The sequence below is a fragment of the Wyeomyia smithii genome, chromosome 2, assembly GCF_029784165.1.
Source record: "Wyeomyia smithii strain HCP4-BCI-WySm-NY-G18 chromosome 2, ASM2978416v1, whole genome shotgun sequence".
In the NCBI taxonomy this organism is placed as follows: Eukaryota; Metazoa; Arthropoda; class Insecta; order Diptera; family Culicidae; genus Wyeomyia; species Wyeomyia smithii.
This window is the reverse complement of record NC_073695.1, coordinates 39298175-39316355: the sequence shown is the minus strand read 5'-3', so window position 1 is coordinate 39316355 and position 18181 is coordinate 39298175. Positions and strand designations below refer to the sequence as shown.

General features: G+C 36.6%; 2 protein-coding genes across 5 annotated transcripts; both read right to left on the bottom strand.

Annotated features, from left to right (window-relative positions):
• Positions 1 to 110: 110 nt before the first annotated feature.
• On the bottom strand, positions 111 to 6299 carry LOC129719570 (uncharacterized). The gene is made up of 8 exons (XM_055670965.1): positions 6287 to 6299; positions 5626 to 5860; positions 1340 to 1498; positions 1282 to 1285; positions 1203 to 1237; positions 1065 to 1145; positions 286 to 964; positions 111 to 229 (listed from the first exon to the last, which is right to left on the bottom strand). The coding sequence occupies exons 1-8, from the start codon at positions 6297 to 6299 to the stop codon at positions 140 to 142; spliced, it is 1296 nt and encodes a 431-aa protein (XP_055526940.1). The 3' UTR covers positions 111 to 139.
• A 1965-nt stretch (positions 6300 to 8264) lies between these two features.
• Positions 8265 to 17931, bottom strand: LOC129722093 (ubiquinol-cytochrome-c reductase complex assembly factor 1-like). Of its 4 annotated transcripts, XM_055675331.1 has the most exons (7): positions 16719 to 17931; positions 16047 to 16655; positions 15719 to 15834; positions 15169 to 15267; positions 9219 to 9299; positions 8440 to 9118; positions 8265 to 8383 (listed from the first exon to the last, which is right to left on the bottom strand). In XM_055675331.1, exons 4-7 carry the CDS (start codon positions 15255 to 15257, stop codon positions 8294 to 8296), a joined length of 939 nt encoding a protein of 312 aa, XP_055531306.1. In that variant the 5' UTR covers positions 15258 to 15267; positions 15719 to 15834; positions 16047 to 16655; positions 16719 to 17931; the 3' UTR covers positions 8265 to 8293. The 4 variants fall into 4 exon arrangements, with proteins under 4 accessions (XP_055531306.1, XP_055531304.1, XP_055531303.1 ...); XM_055675329.1 differs by lacking the exons at positions 15719 to 15834; positions 16719 to 17931 and having other exon boundaries at positions 16047 to 16066; XM_055675328.1 differs by lacking the exons at positions 15169 to 15267; positions 15719 to 15834; positions 16047 to 16655; positions 16719 to 17931 and adding an exon at positions 9494 to 9763 and having other exon boundaries at positions 8440 to 8788; positions 8861 to 9118.
• Between the last annotated feature and the right edge of the window lie 250 nt (positions 17932 to 18181).

Genomic DNA, 18181 nt, shown 5'->3' with positions numbered 1-18181 from the left:
TTTCGACTTTTTGAGAAAGCAAAGGGTAAGGTTCGATTTGCCAACACTATCAAATGATCAGTTGAATCTTTAAATTTCGAAAATTCTATAGCATAAACAAAAGGTTCACCTTTCACTCCAGCGTTTATATTTACAGCCTCTACAATCCGGGTTTTTCAATCAACGGCAGCCACTTCACTGTTGGTTTGATTGCAAAATTGTAACGGTCTGTCTTATCCAGCATTTCCATCTAAAACAAACATGAATCATAAAGTCGCAAAGGAAAACACAAGCCAATCAACGTACCTGTCTCCTCACGTACTTAACTAGTAGCTCCAGATGCTCGTAGTCTTCGCATCTACTGGAGAAGAACCTCCGCCACAGGGCACCCGACAGCACCTTGTCATCGCTGCTGATGCCCTCGTCGTAAGCCATCAGCGTGGCCTGAAATTGCTCTGAAAGAAGTTGAATTTGTGGCCGTACAGCCGACGGGTTATCAGCCGCTAGCTGCTTCGCCCGGGTTGTCACATCATTCCACATTGTTTCTACTATGCAGTTACGCATGAACCGACCAGCAGCATCCTTCTCCGGTCCTTCGGCCATGGCACGTACCAGCAGCATCCACACATGCAGCTCGGTTATCAGGAACCAGGTGTTGAAGGAATTAGGCATATTGAAGTACGTGAAGAATTCGTTGTAGTTAACGCAATCGGCTACCGATTCGTACAGATAGCAGCTCGACATCCGCAGACGGACTTTAGAGTTGTCCAGCCAGCCCATTTTTTTGATGAAGCGCTTCAAAAATCCTCCCTCTGTCTCAGCACTTACGGAGGTTTGATTAGTTCCAGTCGCAGCGGGATATGCTCTGGCAGTTTCTGTGGATAGTAGCGCCAGCCGAGTTTGCAAAGGTCTACTAGGCGATTTTAATAAGTGCAGATCCTGTGTGGCCTGGGTCGGAACCGACTGCACGCGCTCACCGGCCAATCTAGGGAACGTGGAATGAATGAAAAATAATATTTATAAAAACAATTTATTGGTCGTTATTTTATTTTATTCTTGGTGTCCGAACTCCCATGCGCGCTTACAGAAGGGGAATTTTCTCAGAGCCGATGTCTGGTAGCTTTTTCAGTCTCTCTTCCAAATCGTCCGACCGACCAGAGCCTGGGCTAGAAGAAAAAAAAAACAGCATGAAAGAATATATACAACTATGGAATTACATATACCCATAGCGATCAACAATCAACAGAACAGAAAAACCCTAGCGACCAACAAACAAATCTACGATTTTCGATCGCAGTTCACTTGGCTGAAGAAAAAAGTATAATCATCATAAGAGGATAGGGATAGGTTTGGAACGTACCTGCTTTCATTCGCTCCGCTATGGGAATCTTCAGGACATGTTGGCGGAAGTTGAAGCGGACATTTTCGGCATGCTGTTGTGCGGACCGGGTCGAGGGTTCCGGAGAAGATCAAAATTTTACGGATCTCGCGGAACAATCGAGCCAGCCGACGATTATCGCTGCAGTGAAACCAGAGATCGATTTTACGCTGCATATGGGCGACTGGTCAACAGTTGCCCTTGCAGGATCTCTGATTTCACTGAATGGTACGCCACAGCAGCCAACACTGCCCCGAAGATCCCATGGAAATCTATCCCTGCAGGAGGAGTCGGTCATCACTATTACGGTGGTGACCGACAGTTAACGTCGCAGCACTTGGCCGGTTTGTGAAATAAGAAAACAAAGGAATTTCAACAAACCAGGGTTGCTGCGACGTACTCGTCGCATGAGGAATATTTGCGGCGAGAATGAGGTTTTTGTTCACGTTTATGTTTTTTGTGTGTTGCTTAGTGTTATGAATTTTTTTTATGTTTGTGTTCGTCATTTGCATTAGTTTTATGTAGTTTTGATTGTTTGTGTTGTGTTATTTATTTTGAATGTTACAATTTTTTTTTGTAGTGCTAAGAGTGTGGAAGAAAATTGTGCGGATAATAAATGCTGGTGGATGGATGACGGATGGATGGAGGATGGATTATTGATGAAGGATAACGAATGACGGACAAAATAAATCCTATCCCTATCCTCTTATCCTCTGTGTGTACGTGTGTGTGGTTGTGTTGAGTTGTGTGTGTGCGTTTATAATTTGTAGTATTAATATAATATTAGTCATAGTAATTCATATGTAATACTTTTAATTTAAATTAAAAAATGAAATTTAAAATTCAAGTCAAAAAATTGAAATTTGAAATAGAAATTAGCTATTTGAAATTGAATATTTAAAATTAGAAATAAAACATTGGAAATTGAAATAGTGAATTTGATATTAGAAATAAATTATGGGAATCACAAAATTGGAAGTTATATTTTGTACGTAGGGAACTAAAAATTGAAAATTGTGAAATTGTATAGGAGACTAGGAATTAGAGATAAGTATCGAAAAAGAAGATTTTTTTAGAATCAGAAGTTATAGATTGTGCGTGTGTATTTGTAGTGAATGAGCATAAGTGTGTGTGTGTGTGTGAATTTGTAACGAATGGCTTTTTTTCATATACACATTTCTTTTGCAGAATGTGTACATGAAAAAAAAGGAATGAAAGATATGTGTGTTTTCAGCGATTTTTTTTAATACACACTACCTTTGTAAAGTGTGTGTTAAAAAAAAAAGAGAGAGAATGGAAATGTGTATTTGCAGTGTGCTTAGAGTATGTTTGTAGTGTTTTTTTTTTTTCATATACACACTTCCTTTGAACAGTGTGTGTACGAAAAAAAATGAAAGATGTGTGTTTGCAGTAAGAGAGTGTGTGTGTGTTCTTATTGTATGTGTGTATGTTTGCAGCGAATGTTTTTTTATACACACACCCCCTTTGTACAGTGTGTGTATAAAAAAAATATGGAATGGAAGATGTGTGCATTTGTGTATGAATGTGTTTTTGTAGTCTATAATTATTAGTCATTATTTAGTAATTAGAAATAAGAAAATTATAGATTTGAAATTAGAAATTGAAAATTCGTAGTAGGAAATTCAAAATTTTAAATTGGTAATCGAATTTGAATTTGGAAATTCAGTAATTTAGAATTGAAATTAGAAATTATTGAAGAATTAGAAATTTTTGGGTTGCAAAGAGTCCGCCTCCTCGTGGTGCAACCTGGGTAACGCTAAATGGACTCGTATTTTAATTTTGTTCAGTTAAAACTATCAATTGTAAAAGATAGATTTTTTTGAATCTCCATAGTTTTTCAAATATAAGTAGAGTTTTGAAATGATGTAATAGTGTGTATGTGTTATGGCTGTAGTGTGTGTATTTTTTTTTGTTACAGTAATAATATTATATTAGTAATATAGGTATACCTCAATTTTCACACATTGTTGTTTTTGAAATGTCGAGAAAGGTAATCATTTCCGTTACGTAATCAATAGACGTTCGCTAATGGACCGTGTATGGCAAGAACTGAACCAGAACATCTGGAAAATGCTTGAAAGGATTTACTCGAAAAAATGAATATGGATTGTGTGTGTGTGCTCGTAATAACACCGACCTTTATCGAATGCAGCCCTTCTGTCTTACTTGAGCTTTGATTCATAAATTGGCAAGACCGAGTGCCTATTAATGATAAAAATATTTGAAAAACCGACACGATTGATTTGATCAATACGGTGTCTCCGAGAAAGTTCCAGATATTAATTTTGTCCTTCCAGAAAAATTTAAATTTGCCATTCTTTTTAGAAAATTTTATCTGTATTGTTTCTTATGATCAGGCAACCATAAATGTTTAGCTAACCTTTTGTAGTTTTCATAAAAAACAAGATTTTTAAGCTTTGTAAAATAAATAGACTTATTTTTTTTGTTGGAATATTATTTACAACATTGTCAAAGATGTCACACCGATCAAACAAACAACTCTTTTTTACATAAACCTTTGGAACTAATTAGTCGTGATTAAAAAAAGGAATAGCACAAAATGACATCACTGGAACATCTGTGCAAATTTTCACTTAGATCAAAAATGTCACTCATAAAATACATCGAAATTAGGACATTTTTCATGGAATTGCTCACAGCTGTTAAACAATTCGAAATCAAACAAGTTCCTATTAGGGGCTTTCTACATACCTTGCGAACATATTTGGATGATGTCAGATAACCCCCTCTCCCTCCATGGATAGACATTCATATGGATTCTCGAAAAAATATTGAAATGTGAGCATTTTACTACCAGCCCTCCCCTCCCCCCTTAAGAGTTCACGTTATATGTGGACAGCGCTTTGTTTGTGAACGATGCCTAATTTATATAAACCTGCAATATGCACAGTTCAAACAAAAACGTTTTAATTGTGTTTGAAAAAACTGTGCATAAACTCGAGGTAAAATGTACGTAAAATCGGGGCATACCTGTAGTATTAGTGATAAAAAAATAAACGAATTGAAATTAAAAATTTAAAATTCGAGTAAAAAACTGAAATTTGAAATAAAAATTATTTATTTCAAATTGAATATTTAAAATAAGAAATAAAGTATAGTGAATTGGATATTAAGAATGAGAGATGAGAAATAGAAAATTAGAAGTTAGATGTTGGAAGTAGGAAAATGATAATTGGAGCAGTGTTTAAAAGATTAGAAATTAGAGATAGATATCAAGAAATAGGAAGGTTGTGTGTATTTGTGGTAAAAGAGTAGGAATATGTATGTGTGTGTATTTGTATTTTTTTTAATCTTGAGAATTAAAAATAATAAAAAAATAAACTTTATCCACTTACCTCAAGCAAGCAAAAGACAATCCGGGTACAACTGTTGAAAAAGCTCGAGCTTTCTAATGTTCGTCCTCTGCTTCCTCTGTTCCTGCATTCTGCTCAACCTGAAAAAAAAACAGAAGGTTAATTTTTTTTTGTCATCTTCTTATTGCCGTTAAAAAGCTCTCCCAGCTTGCCTAAGCTTGAATTAAATTTCTTATTCGGACGTCTAAAGGTGATTGAAAATAAAACTAAACATGATTTAAGATTGGAGTTATTGAAAATCGTTTATTCAAAGACAAAATAATTAAGAATCATTTAAAATTAGGCTCAGAATTGATAAAAAAAAGTTAACAGGAAGAACCAAAATAGACGTTTCCCAATTGACTTCAGAAACAACTTTATATCTCACAATACTTGTAAATTCAGTTTAAAGTTATTGAAACTGTTTAGTTCTGTTTTTATACTTTTTTTAATTGATATATTTAAAAAAAAGGAAAGATGATATTTTTTTAAATTTTTTGATCAAGTTATGTATAATTTGTGGCTGAATGTCCAAAAATTTGAAATTACTTACCTTTAGCCGAAATTCGGTACTCCCAAATTGCTTTAGCTGGGCGCAGAGAGTTCACTTTAAACAGGATGGGCGTACAAATTTTCTCCAGTCCTTTTATTTCTTATTCATGCCGTTGCCTGTTGAGTAAAAAAAAAAACAACATTAAATGGTTATTTTCAAAATTAATAAAACAGATATTAAACAAACAAAAAATAACATTCGGGACAAAATTTCAGCTCCAAATGGCTCAAAAATTAAATGCAAAAAAAAAAATAAAACGCTTGAAACAAAAGTGCGCAACAGTACTGAAAACGCTGCGAGAGCAAGTTGAATAGCAACAATTGTGATTACCTCATTCAAACCGCAACAAATCGCCTGAGGCAGATTGATTCGCCACTACAGATGCTTCCGGAACTGGTTTTTCCTTTTTCTCAATAAAAGCGTACTGATGTATCCCGGTATCCTGACTTTGTGGAATAGCATCAACATGTTTAAACTTCTTCGGATGGTTCGTTGGGTCAAGCTTCTCTCCAAGTGCAGCCAAAATAATCAGAACCGCTTCCTCTGTACGCACGGTTCTAGACCCTTGCCCAGGGACTGTGTTAACATAATGATCGAAAAGGAGCTCCACTTTATCCACATTTAATTTAACGTCATTTTACCAGCGCAGGCCCCAGACCAAAAACCCCGCCGAAAACGACCACGAATTTCAGTTTTTTCCTTGCAGAGAATCTGATGAACCTTTTTCTCTTCCACAATTCACAATTCTTCCGCAGAACTCCAACTCGCTGGCCTGCCGCAGATGATGATGCGAGTCCAGTGGATTCACCTATCCGTAGTGTTTGAGTGTATGCATTGGAAAAATAGATTTGCGTGGATATTGCGGGCATTCAAGATATTGCAGATTTCGAGTCTATTGTACACAGCAGCGTCTAGCAGAAGTGCTTCCTTGTGCCGTATCTGAAACGGAATCATTTTCTAGCATCCACAGCATGGAAATAAATCACTGCTTGTTTTACTTACCAATCGTACCCATTCTGTCCGTAGCCTCGTAAGAGCTTCCACAGTCATCGATAATAATAATTTTATCCGTCTGAAAGATACAAACTGCCCGAGCTATTTATTCGACAAGATAGGTTCGGCGAAGTTCTTGAGCATTGTCTAGTATAGAACCCGGAACAGCGATACTGGGCGTAGGAGCAGCTTATTTTTCGAAATTCTCAGCACGTCGGTTGTGCCAATAGCATTATCCTTTCACTTTTTTAATTGTTCAAACTCCCTTTTGCTCGTTCCAGCGGACTGTTCTGTCTTCGCTTTCTAGCTTAGTTCTGCGCTCAAAGCTTTCCTTCGCAGATAACTTTTTATAGGGCACAGACGACGACTTTTGTCCGAAAACGTTTTGATAACTACTGTTTATGGTGATTATGGTTTGAGTGGGCAAAAGATCGGTTCTTTAGTTCAAATTTCGAAACCGTTTTTTAAGGATTTCACCGTAATTTCTTTCATGCAGGAAAAAACTTATTCCGATAGCGGAAAACTTCAAACACGAAAATTCACTAAATTACTCATGGCTTGCTTTGGTGTCTTCATGATTTCTGCCGTTTCATAACTGACAAAGAATAAAAAAAATATATTCAGAATTTACTAACCACATACCATGATATTGTCAAATTACTAGGTTCCAAACATTTTGCACTTTGGGGCAGCAGAAAGTTAAACTTCGAAACGCCATATAACCTAGATATTCGGTTCACTGCTAAAACTACTAGCGCTACTATCCTGGTTCAATGTCGAATTATTTCATTTTTTTTTTATAAAATGCAAGTATCAGGTTCGAATGGCACCACTCAAATGATTGGATGAATAATGAACCTATTATCGTCCTTAAATATCGTAAGTTCTGTAGTTTAAACGACGGTTTCGTCTTTTCACGCCAGCAATTTCATTCACAAGCTCTACACTCCGGGATTTTCAATCAACAGCACTTACTTCACTGTTGGTTTGATTGCAAAATTGTAACACTTTCAGATGCCCGTAGTCTTCGCATCTATAAACGTCCTTTAACGGTTTTCGTCGTTATTTCCGCATTTTAGGCAAGCAACAAAAAAAAAACTTTTTGCGATAGCGGAAAACTTCAAACACGTAATTTCACAAAATGTCTCATGGCTTGCTTTGGTGTTTGCATGATTTTTTTCCATTTCATTGGCCCTGACACAAGTACAAGAGATTTTTAAGGCTGTTCGCGCTACGCGAGTTCTTATAAGCAATTGTCAATTTATGAGTGAAAACAAAAGCAAAAATATTTCCCTCCTTCACTTTCGCAAGCAAAAACCAAACCAATATCAACAGAGTCGTCAGGGCCAATAGCTGGCGAGGAAGAGAAATACCATTCAACCTACTGCTAGCGCTACCAGGTATCTTCTTTCAATGGCGAAAAAAATTAAAGAAATATTCAAAAAAAAAAATTAAAAAGCAAAGTATAATTTTCATGCGAAGAATTAGCCTTTGCTCTTAAAAGCTTCAAAGGTTTATGAAAGATGTGCTGAAAAATCTAACGTACTAACCGAAATCCTTCGACAACGGATATACAATACAACGAGATCTATTCAAAACAATCTTCGTACGGTTTGAATCGATTCCTTGATTGTTTTAACGATTAAGAAACACGACAAAAATCCGTTCCCCCCCGAAAGAAAACGTCCGTTTTCTCTAACATGCTGAACGAGAAAAGTAAATATCATCCAAAAATAAATTTGGTACCTACAATTTGTGTAGCTAATTTGAAGTTGTTTTCGAACATATAAAAACTCCATGTAACCTAAATTACTAACATTTGACTGCTCAAACAGCTAGCGCTACGATCCTACTTCAGTGTTGATCGCGAACTGGAGTTTCGACTTTTTGAGAAAGCAAAGGGTAAGGTTCGATTTGCCAACACTATCAAATGATCAGTTGAATCTTTAAATTTCGAAAATTCTATAGCATAAACAAAAGGTTCACCTTTCACTCCAGCGTTTATATTTACAGCCTCTACAATCCGGGTTTTTCAATCAACGGCAGCCACTTCACTGTTGGTTTGATTGCAAAATTGTAACGGTCTGTCTTATCCAGCATTTCCATCTAAAACAAACATGAATCATAAAGTCGCAAAGGAAAACACAAGCCAATCAACGTACCTGTCTCCTCACGTACTTAACTAGTAGCTCCAGATGCTCGTAGTCTTCGCATCTACTGGAGAAGAACCTCCGCCACAGGGCACCCGACAGCACCTTGTCATCGCTGCTGATGCCCTCGTCGTAAGCCATTAGCGTGGCCTGAAATTGCTCTGAAAGAAGTTGAATTTGTGGCCGTACAGCCGACGGGTTATCAGCCGCTAGCTGCTTCACCCGGGTTGTCACATCATTCCACATTGTTTCTACTATGCAGTTACGCATGAACCGACCAGCAGCATCCTTCTCCGGTCCTTCGGCCATGGCACGTACCAGCAGCATCCACACATGCAGCTCGGTTATCAGGAACCAGGTGCTGAAGGAATTAGGCATATTGAAGTACGTGAAGAATTCGTTGTAGTTAACGCAATCGGCTACCGATTCGTACAGATAGCAGCTCGACATCCGCAGACGGACTTTAGAGTTGTCCAGCCAGCCCATTGTTTTGATGAAGCGCTTCAAAAATCCTCCCTCTGTCTCAGCACTTACGGAGGTTTGATTAGTTCCAGTCGCAGCGGGATATGCTCTGGCAGTTTCTGTGGATAGTAGCGCCAGCCGAGTTTGCAAAGGTCTACTAGGCGATTTTAATAAGTGCAGATCCTGTGTGGCCTGGGTCGGAACCGACTGCACGCGCTCACCGGCCAATCTAGGGAACGTGGAATGAATGAAAAATAATATTTATAAAAACAATTTATTGGTCGTTATTTTATTTTATTCTTGGTGTCCGAACTCCCATGCGCGCTTACAGAAGGGGAATTTTCTCAGAGCCGATGTCTGGTAGCTTTTTCAGTCTCTCTTCCAAATCGTCCGACCGACCAGAGCCTGGGCTAGAAGAAAAAAAAAACAGCATGAAAGAATATATACAACTATGGAAGTACATATACCCATAGCGATCAACAATCAACAGAACAGAAAAACCCTGGCGACCAACAAACAAATCTACGATTTTCGATCGCAGTTCACTTGGCTGAAGAAAAAAGTATAATCATCATAAGAGGATAGGGATAGGTTTGGAACGTACCTGCTTTCATTCGCTCCGCTATGGGAATCTTCAGGACATGTTGGCGGAAGTTGAAGCGGACATTTTCGGCATGCTGTTGTGCGGACCGGGTCGAGGGTTCCGGAGAAGATCAAAATTTTACGGATCTCGCGGAACAATCGAGCCAGCCGACGATTATCGCTGCAGTGAAACCAGAGATCGATTTTACGCTGCATATGGGCGACTGGTCAACAGTTGCCCTTGCAGGATCTCTGATTTCACTGAATGGTACGCCACATCAGCCAACACTGCCCCGAAGATCCCATGGAAATCTATCCCTGCAGGAGGAGTCGGTGATCACTATTACGGTGGTGACCGACAGTGAACGTCGCAGCACTTGGCCGGTTTGTGAAATAAGAAAACAAAGGAATTTCAACAAACCAGGGTTGCTGCGACGTCCTCGTCGCATGAGGAATATTTGCGGCGAGAATGAGGTTTTGACGTTGGACTAACGTCTATATCGAAGTTAGGCACCTGAATTTAAAAATCTAGTAATTCAACCGGGGAAAACCAGGGAAAAGTGGTCAGGTTTTGAGCGCTTATATATCAGTCATTTCTTTTCAGAATTTCGAGGTTTTGGCATCAACCGATCAGAAATTCTTTTACGGTTGAATTTATGTAACAAAAATAACCTATTGTTCGAGATACACTATTGAAAAATTGATAAATCACATCGATTGTCTAAATCATACCGAGCAACCAATCACCACCTCTCTTCACAAGCACAGTCGACACTAACGGATACAACCGATCTGACTTTGTAAACAGTCTCGCAGCTTTCAACCAATGACGAGCTCGCTTTCGGTAGCTGCAACAGGTGTTTCAACACCGTTTTAAAATGCTTCTTTTATCATTACCACTGAACAGATTCTAAACACCAATGGCTTGATTGATAGGGGAAATATTGCGCAAGATTGTCATATAATAATTTAAATATGTTTTCGATACTAAACTAGTTAAAAGTTGTGTTAAAAGTCGTGCACATTCAACCAATCACAAGCTCGCTTCTTGTTTGCTCGCGGATGGATTTTTGCTTTGGGCTATATAATAGCCTGTGTCGTCTCATAGCAAGTGGAAGGCCTCATCAGTTAACAAGTGGAAGGCCACCAGGCCGGTCTTGTATAATCAGCAGCGGTGGCTGATTCCAGCGGCCAAACTGAGCTGCAGCAGAACCAGAGCGGTAGTATCAGGCAGCAGCGGCGGAGGTAGTGGGCAGCTGCATTTCTTCATTCAGTTCGGTTCTCCTTCGATCTGAGTTGGACCCCACCAGCGGTAATCCAATTCAGATATCGTTGGGTGAAAACTGCACGAAACTGCCAGAACTGCCAGAAACTGCACGAGCCAGCACCGCCACTAGGAAAGCTACCGCCATTTAGTGTGTGTGCAGTGTGCACATATAGCGTATGTGCATCCGTATTGCTATGACATTTGCGATGATAGGGATGGCGCTGTTGCGTGTGTATGGCTAGCTATAGCGTGTGTAAGACACTAGCATGTGTAGCATATTATGGCTATTGCGTGTATATCTTCAGCGTGTGTACGGATAGTTATAGCTTGTGTGTGGATAGCTGCTGCGTGTGTAATGATTAGTTATAGCGTATGTATGGATAGTAATAGCACATGGTTGGATAGCTTATGCGTGTGTATAGATAGTTGTATCGGATGTATGGAAAGGAATAGCATGTGTATGGATAGCTTCGGCATGTGTGTATAAAAAACTATAGCTACAGCGTGTGTATGAATAGTTTTAACGCGTGTTTAGATAGTTATAGCATGTGTGTGAATAACTATAGCGGGTGTTTATCGAAGATTATTATTGTCATTGAAAATATTAAAATGTCTTAACGAACATAGTTGTGAATTTGATTTTACAGCAGCGTTCTAACTTCTTCAGCCAGTCTTAATTCATCGAAGAAAAATTACTACCTATGAATGATCAACACTTATTTACTAGAAATTTGATTTAGATCAAAACGGGTTCTTTTGAGTATCATAAATTATTGGTAAAAAGAGTTGCAAGTTTTCTCAATGAGCATTCATTAAATTTTCGTTTTTGTTTCTCGGTGCGCGGTTTTGATTTTGTTTCTCGCACACAGAGAAAGAAACAAACTTGTCGCTATCGTGAAAAATAACAAAACAATTAGAAATGCTCTAAATCACAACTGAAGAAGTTAAGATATTATCCTGTCACTCGCCCAAACCTTGATAACAACTACCGAAAAACGTGTGATTGAGCTCTTGCTATATTGAGTTATTGAACCAAACGTTTTTGTTTTTCAAATACATGAAGTTATATGCTGGGCTGGAACCAACCTAGCATGAGTTTTATCGATTAAATGTCCAACAATTTTCAAATTTAAAATTTTCGTTTGAATCGTTCTGGGCTCCAATTTCAGATAGTTTCGTAAAGTTTGCTTTTTGCTTAGATAGGAAAATTTTACCAATTCGCTCAATTAAATGATTGTCTTGGTAGTGCAGCAAACAAAGGGTTGATTCGAATATGTATGAAATGACAGCGATTAAATAAAAGATATCCATTCTTTTAGTATATATTATTATTTATAACGTTTTAACGTCTCAGCATTCAGAAATGCACTGTTAGATAAAATTGCAGCAAATACTAGAGTTGCAATTCTCTCTATTATTTGTTTTAATGGAATATAAGAATACCGTAGTCCAACGTCATGCGGTCGTGTCTTGAATACCACCCTCCTACTTTTTGTTCACGTTTATGTTTTTTGTGTGTTGCTTAGTGTTATGAATTTTTTTTATGTTTGTGTTCGTCATTTGCATTAGTTTTATGTAGTTTTTATTGTTTGTGTTGTGTTATTTATTTTGAATGTTACAATTTTTTTTGTAGTGCTAAGAGTGTGGAAGAAAATTGTGCGGATAATAAATGGTGGTGGATGGATGACGGATGGATGGAGGATGGATTATTGATGAAGGATAACGAATGACGGACAAAATAAATCCTATCCCTATCCTCTTATCCTCTGTGTGTACGTGTGTGTGGTTGTGTTGAGTTGTATGTGTGCGTTTATAATTTGTAGTATTAATATAATATTAGTAATAGTAATTCATATGTAATACTTTTAATTTAAATTAAAAAATGAAATTTAAAATTCAAGTAAAAAAATTGAAATTTGAAGTAGAAATTAGCTATTTGAAATTGAATATTTAAAATTAGAAATTAAACATTGGAAATTGAAATAGTGAATTTGATATTAGAAATAAATTATGGGAATCACAAAATTGGAAGTTATATGTTGTACACGTAGGGAACTAAAAATTGAAAATTGTGAAATTGTATAGGAGACTAGGAATTAGAGATAAGTATCAAGAAAGAAGATTTTTTTAGAATCAGAAGTTATAGATTGTGCGTGTGTATTTGTAGTGAATGAGCATAAGTGTGTGTGTGTGTGAATTTGTAACGAATGGCTTTTTTTCATATACACATTTCTTTTGCAGAATGTGTACATGAAAAAAAAGGAATGAAAGATATGTGTGTTTTCAGCGATTTTTTTTAATACACACTACCTTTGTAAAGTGTGTGTTAAAAAAAAAGAGAGAGAATGGAAATGTGTATTTGCAGTGTGCTTAGAGTATGTTTGTAGTGTTTTTTTTTTCATATACACACTTCCTTTGAACAGTGTGTGTACGAAAAAAAAATGAAAGATGTGTGTTTGCAGTAAGAGAGTGTGTGTGTGTTCTTATTGTATGTGTGTATGTTTGCAGCGAATGTTTTTTTATACACACACCCCCTTTGTACAGTGTGTGTATAAAAAAAATATGGAATGGAAGATGTGTGCATTTGTGTATGAATGTGTTTTTGTAGTCTATAATTATTAGTCATTATTTAGTAATTAGAAATAAGAAAATTATAGATTTGAAATTAGAAATTGAAAATTCGTAGTAGGAAATTCAAAATTTTAAATTGGTAATCGAATTTGAATTTGGAAATTCAGTAATTTAGAATTGAAATTAGAAATTATTGAAGAATTAGAAATTTTTGGGTTGCAAAGAGTCCGCCTCCTCGTGGTGCAACCTGGGTAACGCTAATTGGACTCGTATTTTAATTTTGTTCAGTTAAAACTATCAATTGTAAAAGATAGATTTTTTTGAATCTCCATAGTTTTTCAAATATAAGTAGAGTTTTGAAATGATGTAATAGTGTGTATGTGTTATGGCTGTAGTGTGTGTATTTTTTTTTTTTGTTACAGTAATAATATTATATTAGTAATATAGGTATACCTCAATTTTCACACATTGTTGTTTTTGAAATGTCGAGAAAGGTAATCATTTCCGTTACGTAATCAATAGACGTTCGCTAATGGACCGTGTATGGCAAGAACTGAACCAGAACATCTGGAAAATGCTTGAAAGGATTTACTCGAAAAAATGAATATGGATTGTGTGTGTGTGCTCGTAATAACACCGACCTTTATTGAATGCAGCCCTTCTGTCTTACTTGAGCTTTGATTCATAAATTGGCAAGACCGAGTGCCTATTAATGATAAAAATATTTGAAAAACCGACACGATTGATTTGATCAATACGGTGTCTCCGAGAAAGTTCCAGATATTAATTTTGTCCTTCCAGAAAAATTTAAATTTGCCATTCTTTTTAGAAAATTTTATCTGTATTGTTTCTTATGATCAGGCAACCATAAATGTTTAGCTAACCTTTTGTAGTTTTCATAAAAAACAAGATTTTTAAGCTTTGTAAAATAAATAGACTTATTTTTTTTGTTGGAATATTATTTACAACATTGTCAGAGATGTCACACCGATCAAACAAACAACTCTTTTTTACATAAACCTTTGGAACTAATTAGTCGTGATTAAAAAAAGGAATAGCACAAAATGACATCACTGGAACATCTGTGCAAATTTTCACTTAGATCAAAAATGTCACTCATAAAATACATCGAAATTAGGACATTTTTCATGGAATTGCTCACAGCTGTTAAACAATTCGAAATCAAACAAGTTCCTATTAGGGGCTTTCTACATACCTTGCGAACATATTTGGATGATGTCAGATAACCCCCTCTCCCTCCATGGATAGACATTCATATGGATTCTCGAAAAAATATTGAAATGTGAGCATTTTACTACCAGCCCTCCCCTCCCCCCTTAAGAGTTCACGTTATATGTGGACAGCGCTTTGTTTGTGAACGATGCCTAATTTATATAAACCTGCAATATGCACAGTTCAAACAAAAACGTTTTAATTGTGTTTGAAAAAACTGTGCATAAACTCGAGGTAAAATGTACGTAAAATCGGGGCATACCTGTAGTATTAGTGATAAAAAAATAAACGAATTGAAATTAAAAATTTAAAATTCGAGTAAAAAACTGAAATTTGAAATAAAAATTATTTATTTCAAATTGAATATTTAAAATAAGAAATAAAGTATAGTGAATTGGATATTAAGAATGAGAGATGAGAAATAGAAAATTAGAAGTTAGATGTTGGAAGTAGGAAAATGATAATTGGAGCAGTGTTTAAAAGATTAGAAATTAGAGATAGATATCAAGAAATAGGAAGGTTGTGTGTATTTGTGGTAAAAGAGTAGGAATATGTATGTGTGTGTATTTGTATTTTTTTAATCTTGAGAATTAAAAATAATAGAAAAATAAACTTTATCCACTTACCTCAAGCAAGCAAAAAAACAATCCGGGTACAACTGTTGAAAAAGCTCGAGCTTTCTAATGTTCGTCCTCTGCTTCCTCTGTTCCTGCATTCTGCTCAACCTGAAAAAAAAACAGAAGGTTAAATTTTTTTTGCCATCTTCTTATTGCCGTTAAAAAGCTCTCCCAGCTTGCCTAAGCTTGAATTAAATTTCTTATTCGGACGTCTAAAGATGATTGAAAATAAAACTAAACATGGTTTAAGATTGGAGTTATTGAAAATCGTTTATTCAAAGACAAAATAATGAAGAATCATTTAAAATTAGGCTCAGAATTGATAAAAAAAGTTAACAGGAAGAACCAAAATAGACGTTTCCCAATTGACTTCAGAAACAACTTTATATCTCACAATACTTGTAAATTCAGTTTAAAGTTATTGAAACTGTTTAGTTCTGTTTTTATACTTTTTTTAATTGATATATTTAAAAAAAAGGAAAGATGATATTTTTTTAAATTTTTTGATCAAGTTATGTATAATTTGTGGCTGAATGTCCAAAAATTTGAAATTACTTACCTTTAGCCGAAATTCGGTACTCCCAAATTGCTTTAGCTGGGAGCAGAGAGTTCACTTTAAACAGGATGGGCGTACAAATTTTCTCCAGTCCTTTTATTTCTTATTCATGCCGTTGCCTGTTGAGTAAAAAAAAAACAACATTAAATGGTTATTTTCAAAATTAATAAAACAGATATTAAACAAACAAAAAATAACATTCGGGACAAAATTTCAGCTCCAAATGGCTCAAAAATTAAATGCAAAAAAAAAATAAAACGCTTGAAACAAAAGTGCGCAACAGTACTGAAAACGCTGCGAGAGCAAGTTGAATAGCAACAATTGTGATTACCTCATTCAAACCGCAACAAATCGCCTGAGGCAGATTGATTCGCCACTACAGATGCTTCCGGAACTGGTTTTTCCTTTTTCTCAATAAAAGCGTACTGATGTATCCCGGTATCCTGACTTTGTGGAATAGCATCAACATGTGTAAACTTCTTCGAATGGTTCGTTGGGTCAAGCTTCTCTCCAAGTGCAGCCAAAATAATCAGAACCGCTTCCTCTGTACGCACGGTTCTAGACCCTTGCCCAGGGACTGTGTTAACATAATGATCTAAAAGGAGCTCCACTTTATCCACATTTAATTTAACGTCATTTTACCAGCGCAGGCCCCAGACCAAAAACCCCGCCGAAAACGACCACGAATTTCAGTTTTTTCCTTGCAGAGAATCTGATGAACCTTTTTCTCTTCCACAATTCACAATTCTTCCGCAGAACTCCAACTCGCTGGCCTGCCGCAGATGATGATGCGAGTCCAGTGGATTCACCTATCCGTAGTGTTTGAGTGTATGCATTGGAAAAATAGATTTGCGTGGATATTGCGGGCATTCAAGATATTGCAGATTTCGAGTCTATTGTACACAGCAGCGTCTAGCAGAAGTGCTTCCTTGTGCCGTATCTGAAACGGAATCATTTTCTAGCATCCACAGCATGGAAATAAATCACTGCTTGTTTTACTTACCAATCGTACCCATTCTGTCCGTAGCCTCGTAAGAGCTTCCACAGTCATCGATAATAATAATTTTATCCGTCTGAAAGATACAAACTGCCCGAGCTATTTATTCGACAAGATAGGTTCGGCGAAGTTCTTGAGCATTGTCTAGTATAGAACCCGGAACAGCGATACTGGGCGTAGGAGCAGCTTATTTTTCGAAATTCTCAGCACGTCGGTTGTGCCAATAGCATTATCCTTTCACTTTTTTAATTGTTCAAACTCCCTTTTGCTCGTTCCAGCGGACTGTTCTGTCTTCGCTTTCTAGCTTAGTTCTGCGCTCAAAGCTTTCCTTCGCAGATAACTTTTTATAGGGCACAGACGACGACTTTTGTCCGAAAACGTTTTGATAACTACTGTTCATGGTGATTATGGTTTGAGTGGGCAAAAGATCGGTTCTTTAGTTCAAATTTCGAAACCGTTTTTTAAGGATTTCACCGTAATTTCTTTCATGCAGGAAAAAACTTATTCCGATAGCGGAAAACTTCAAACACGAAAATTCACTAAATTACTCATGGCTTGCTTTGGTGTCTTCATGATTTCTGCCGTTTCATAACTGACAAAGAATAAAAAAAATATATTCAGAATTTACTAACCACATACCATGATATTGTCAAATTACTAGGTTCCAAACATTTTGCACTTTGGGGCAGCAGAAAGTTAAACTTCGAAACGCCATATAACCTAGATATTCGGTTCACTGCTAAAACTACTAGCGCTACTATCCTGGTTCAATGTCGAATTATTTCATTTTTTTTTTATAAAATGCAAGTATCAGGTTCGAATGGCACCACTCAAATGATTGGATGAATAATGAACCTATTATCGTCCTTAAATATCGTAAGTTCTGTAGTTTAAACGACGGTTTCGTCTTTTCACGCCAGCAATTTCATTCACAAGCTCTACACTCCGGGATTTTCAATCAACAGCACTTACTTCACTGTTGGTTTGATTGCAAAATTGTAACACTTTCAGATGCCCGTAGTCTTCGCATCTATAAACGTCCTTTAACGGTTTTCGTCGTTATTTCCGCATTTTAGGCAAGCAACAAAAAAAAAACTTTTTGCGATAGCGGAAAACTTCAAACACGTAATTTCACAAAATGTCTCATGGCTTGCTTTGGTGTTTGCATGATTTTTTTCCATTTCATTGGCCCTGACACAAGTACAAGAGATTTTTAAGGCTGTTCGCGCTACGCGAGTTCTTATAAGCAATTGTCAATTTATGAGTGAAAACAAAAGCAAAAATATTTCCCTCCTTCACTTTCGCAAGCAAAAACCAAACCAATATCAACAGAGTCGTCAGGGCCAATAGCTGGCGAGGAAGAGAAATACCATTCAACCTACTGCTAGCGCTACTAGGTATCTTCTTTCAATGGCGAAAAAAATTAAAGAAATATTCAAAAAAAAAAAAAATTAAAAAGCAAAGTATAA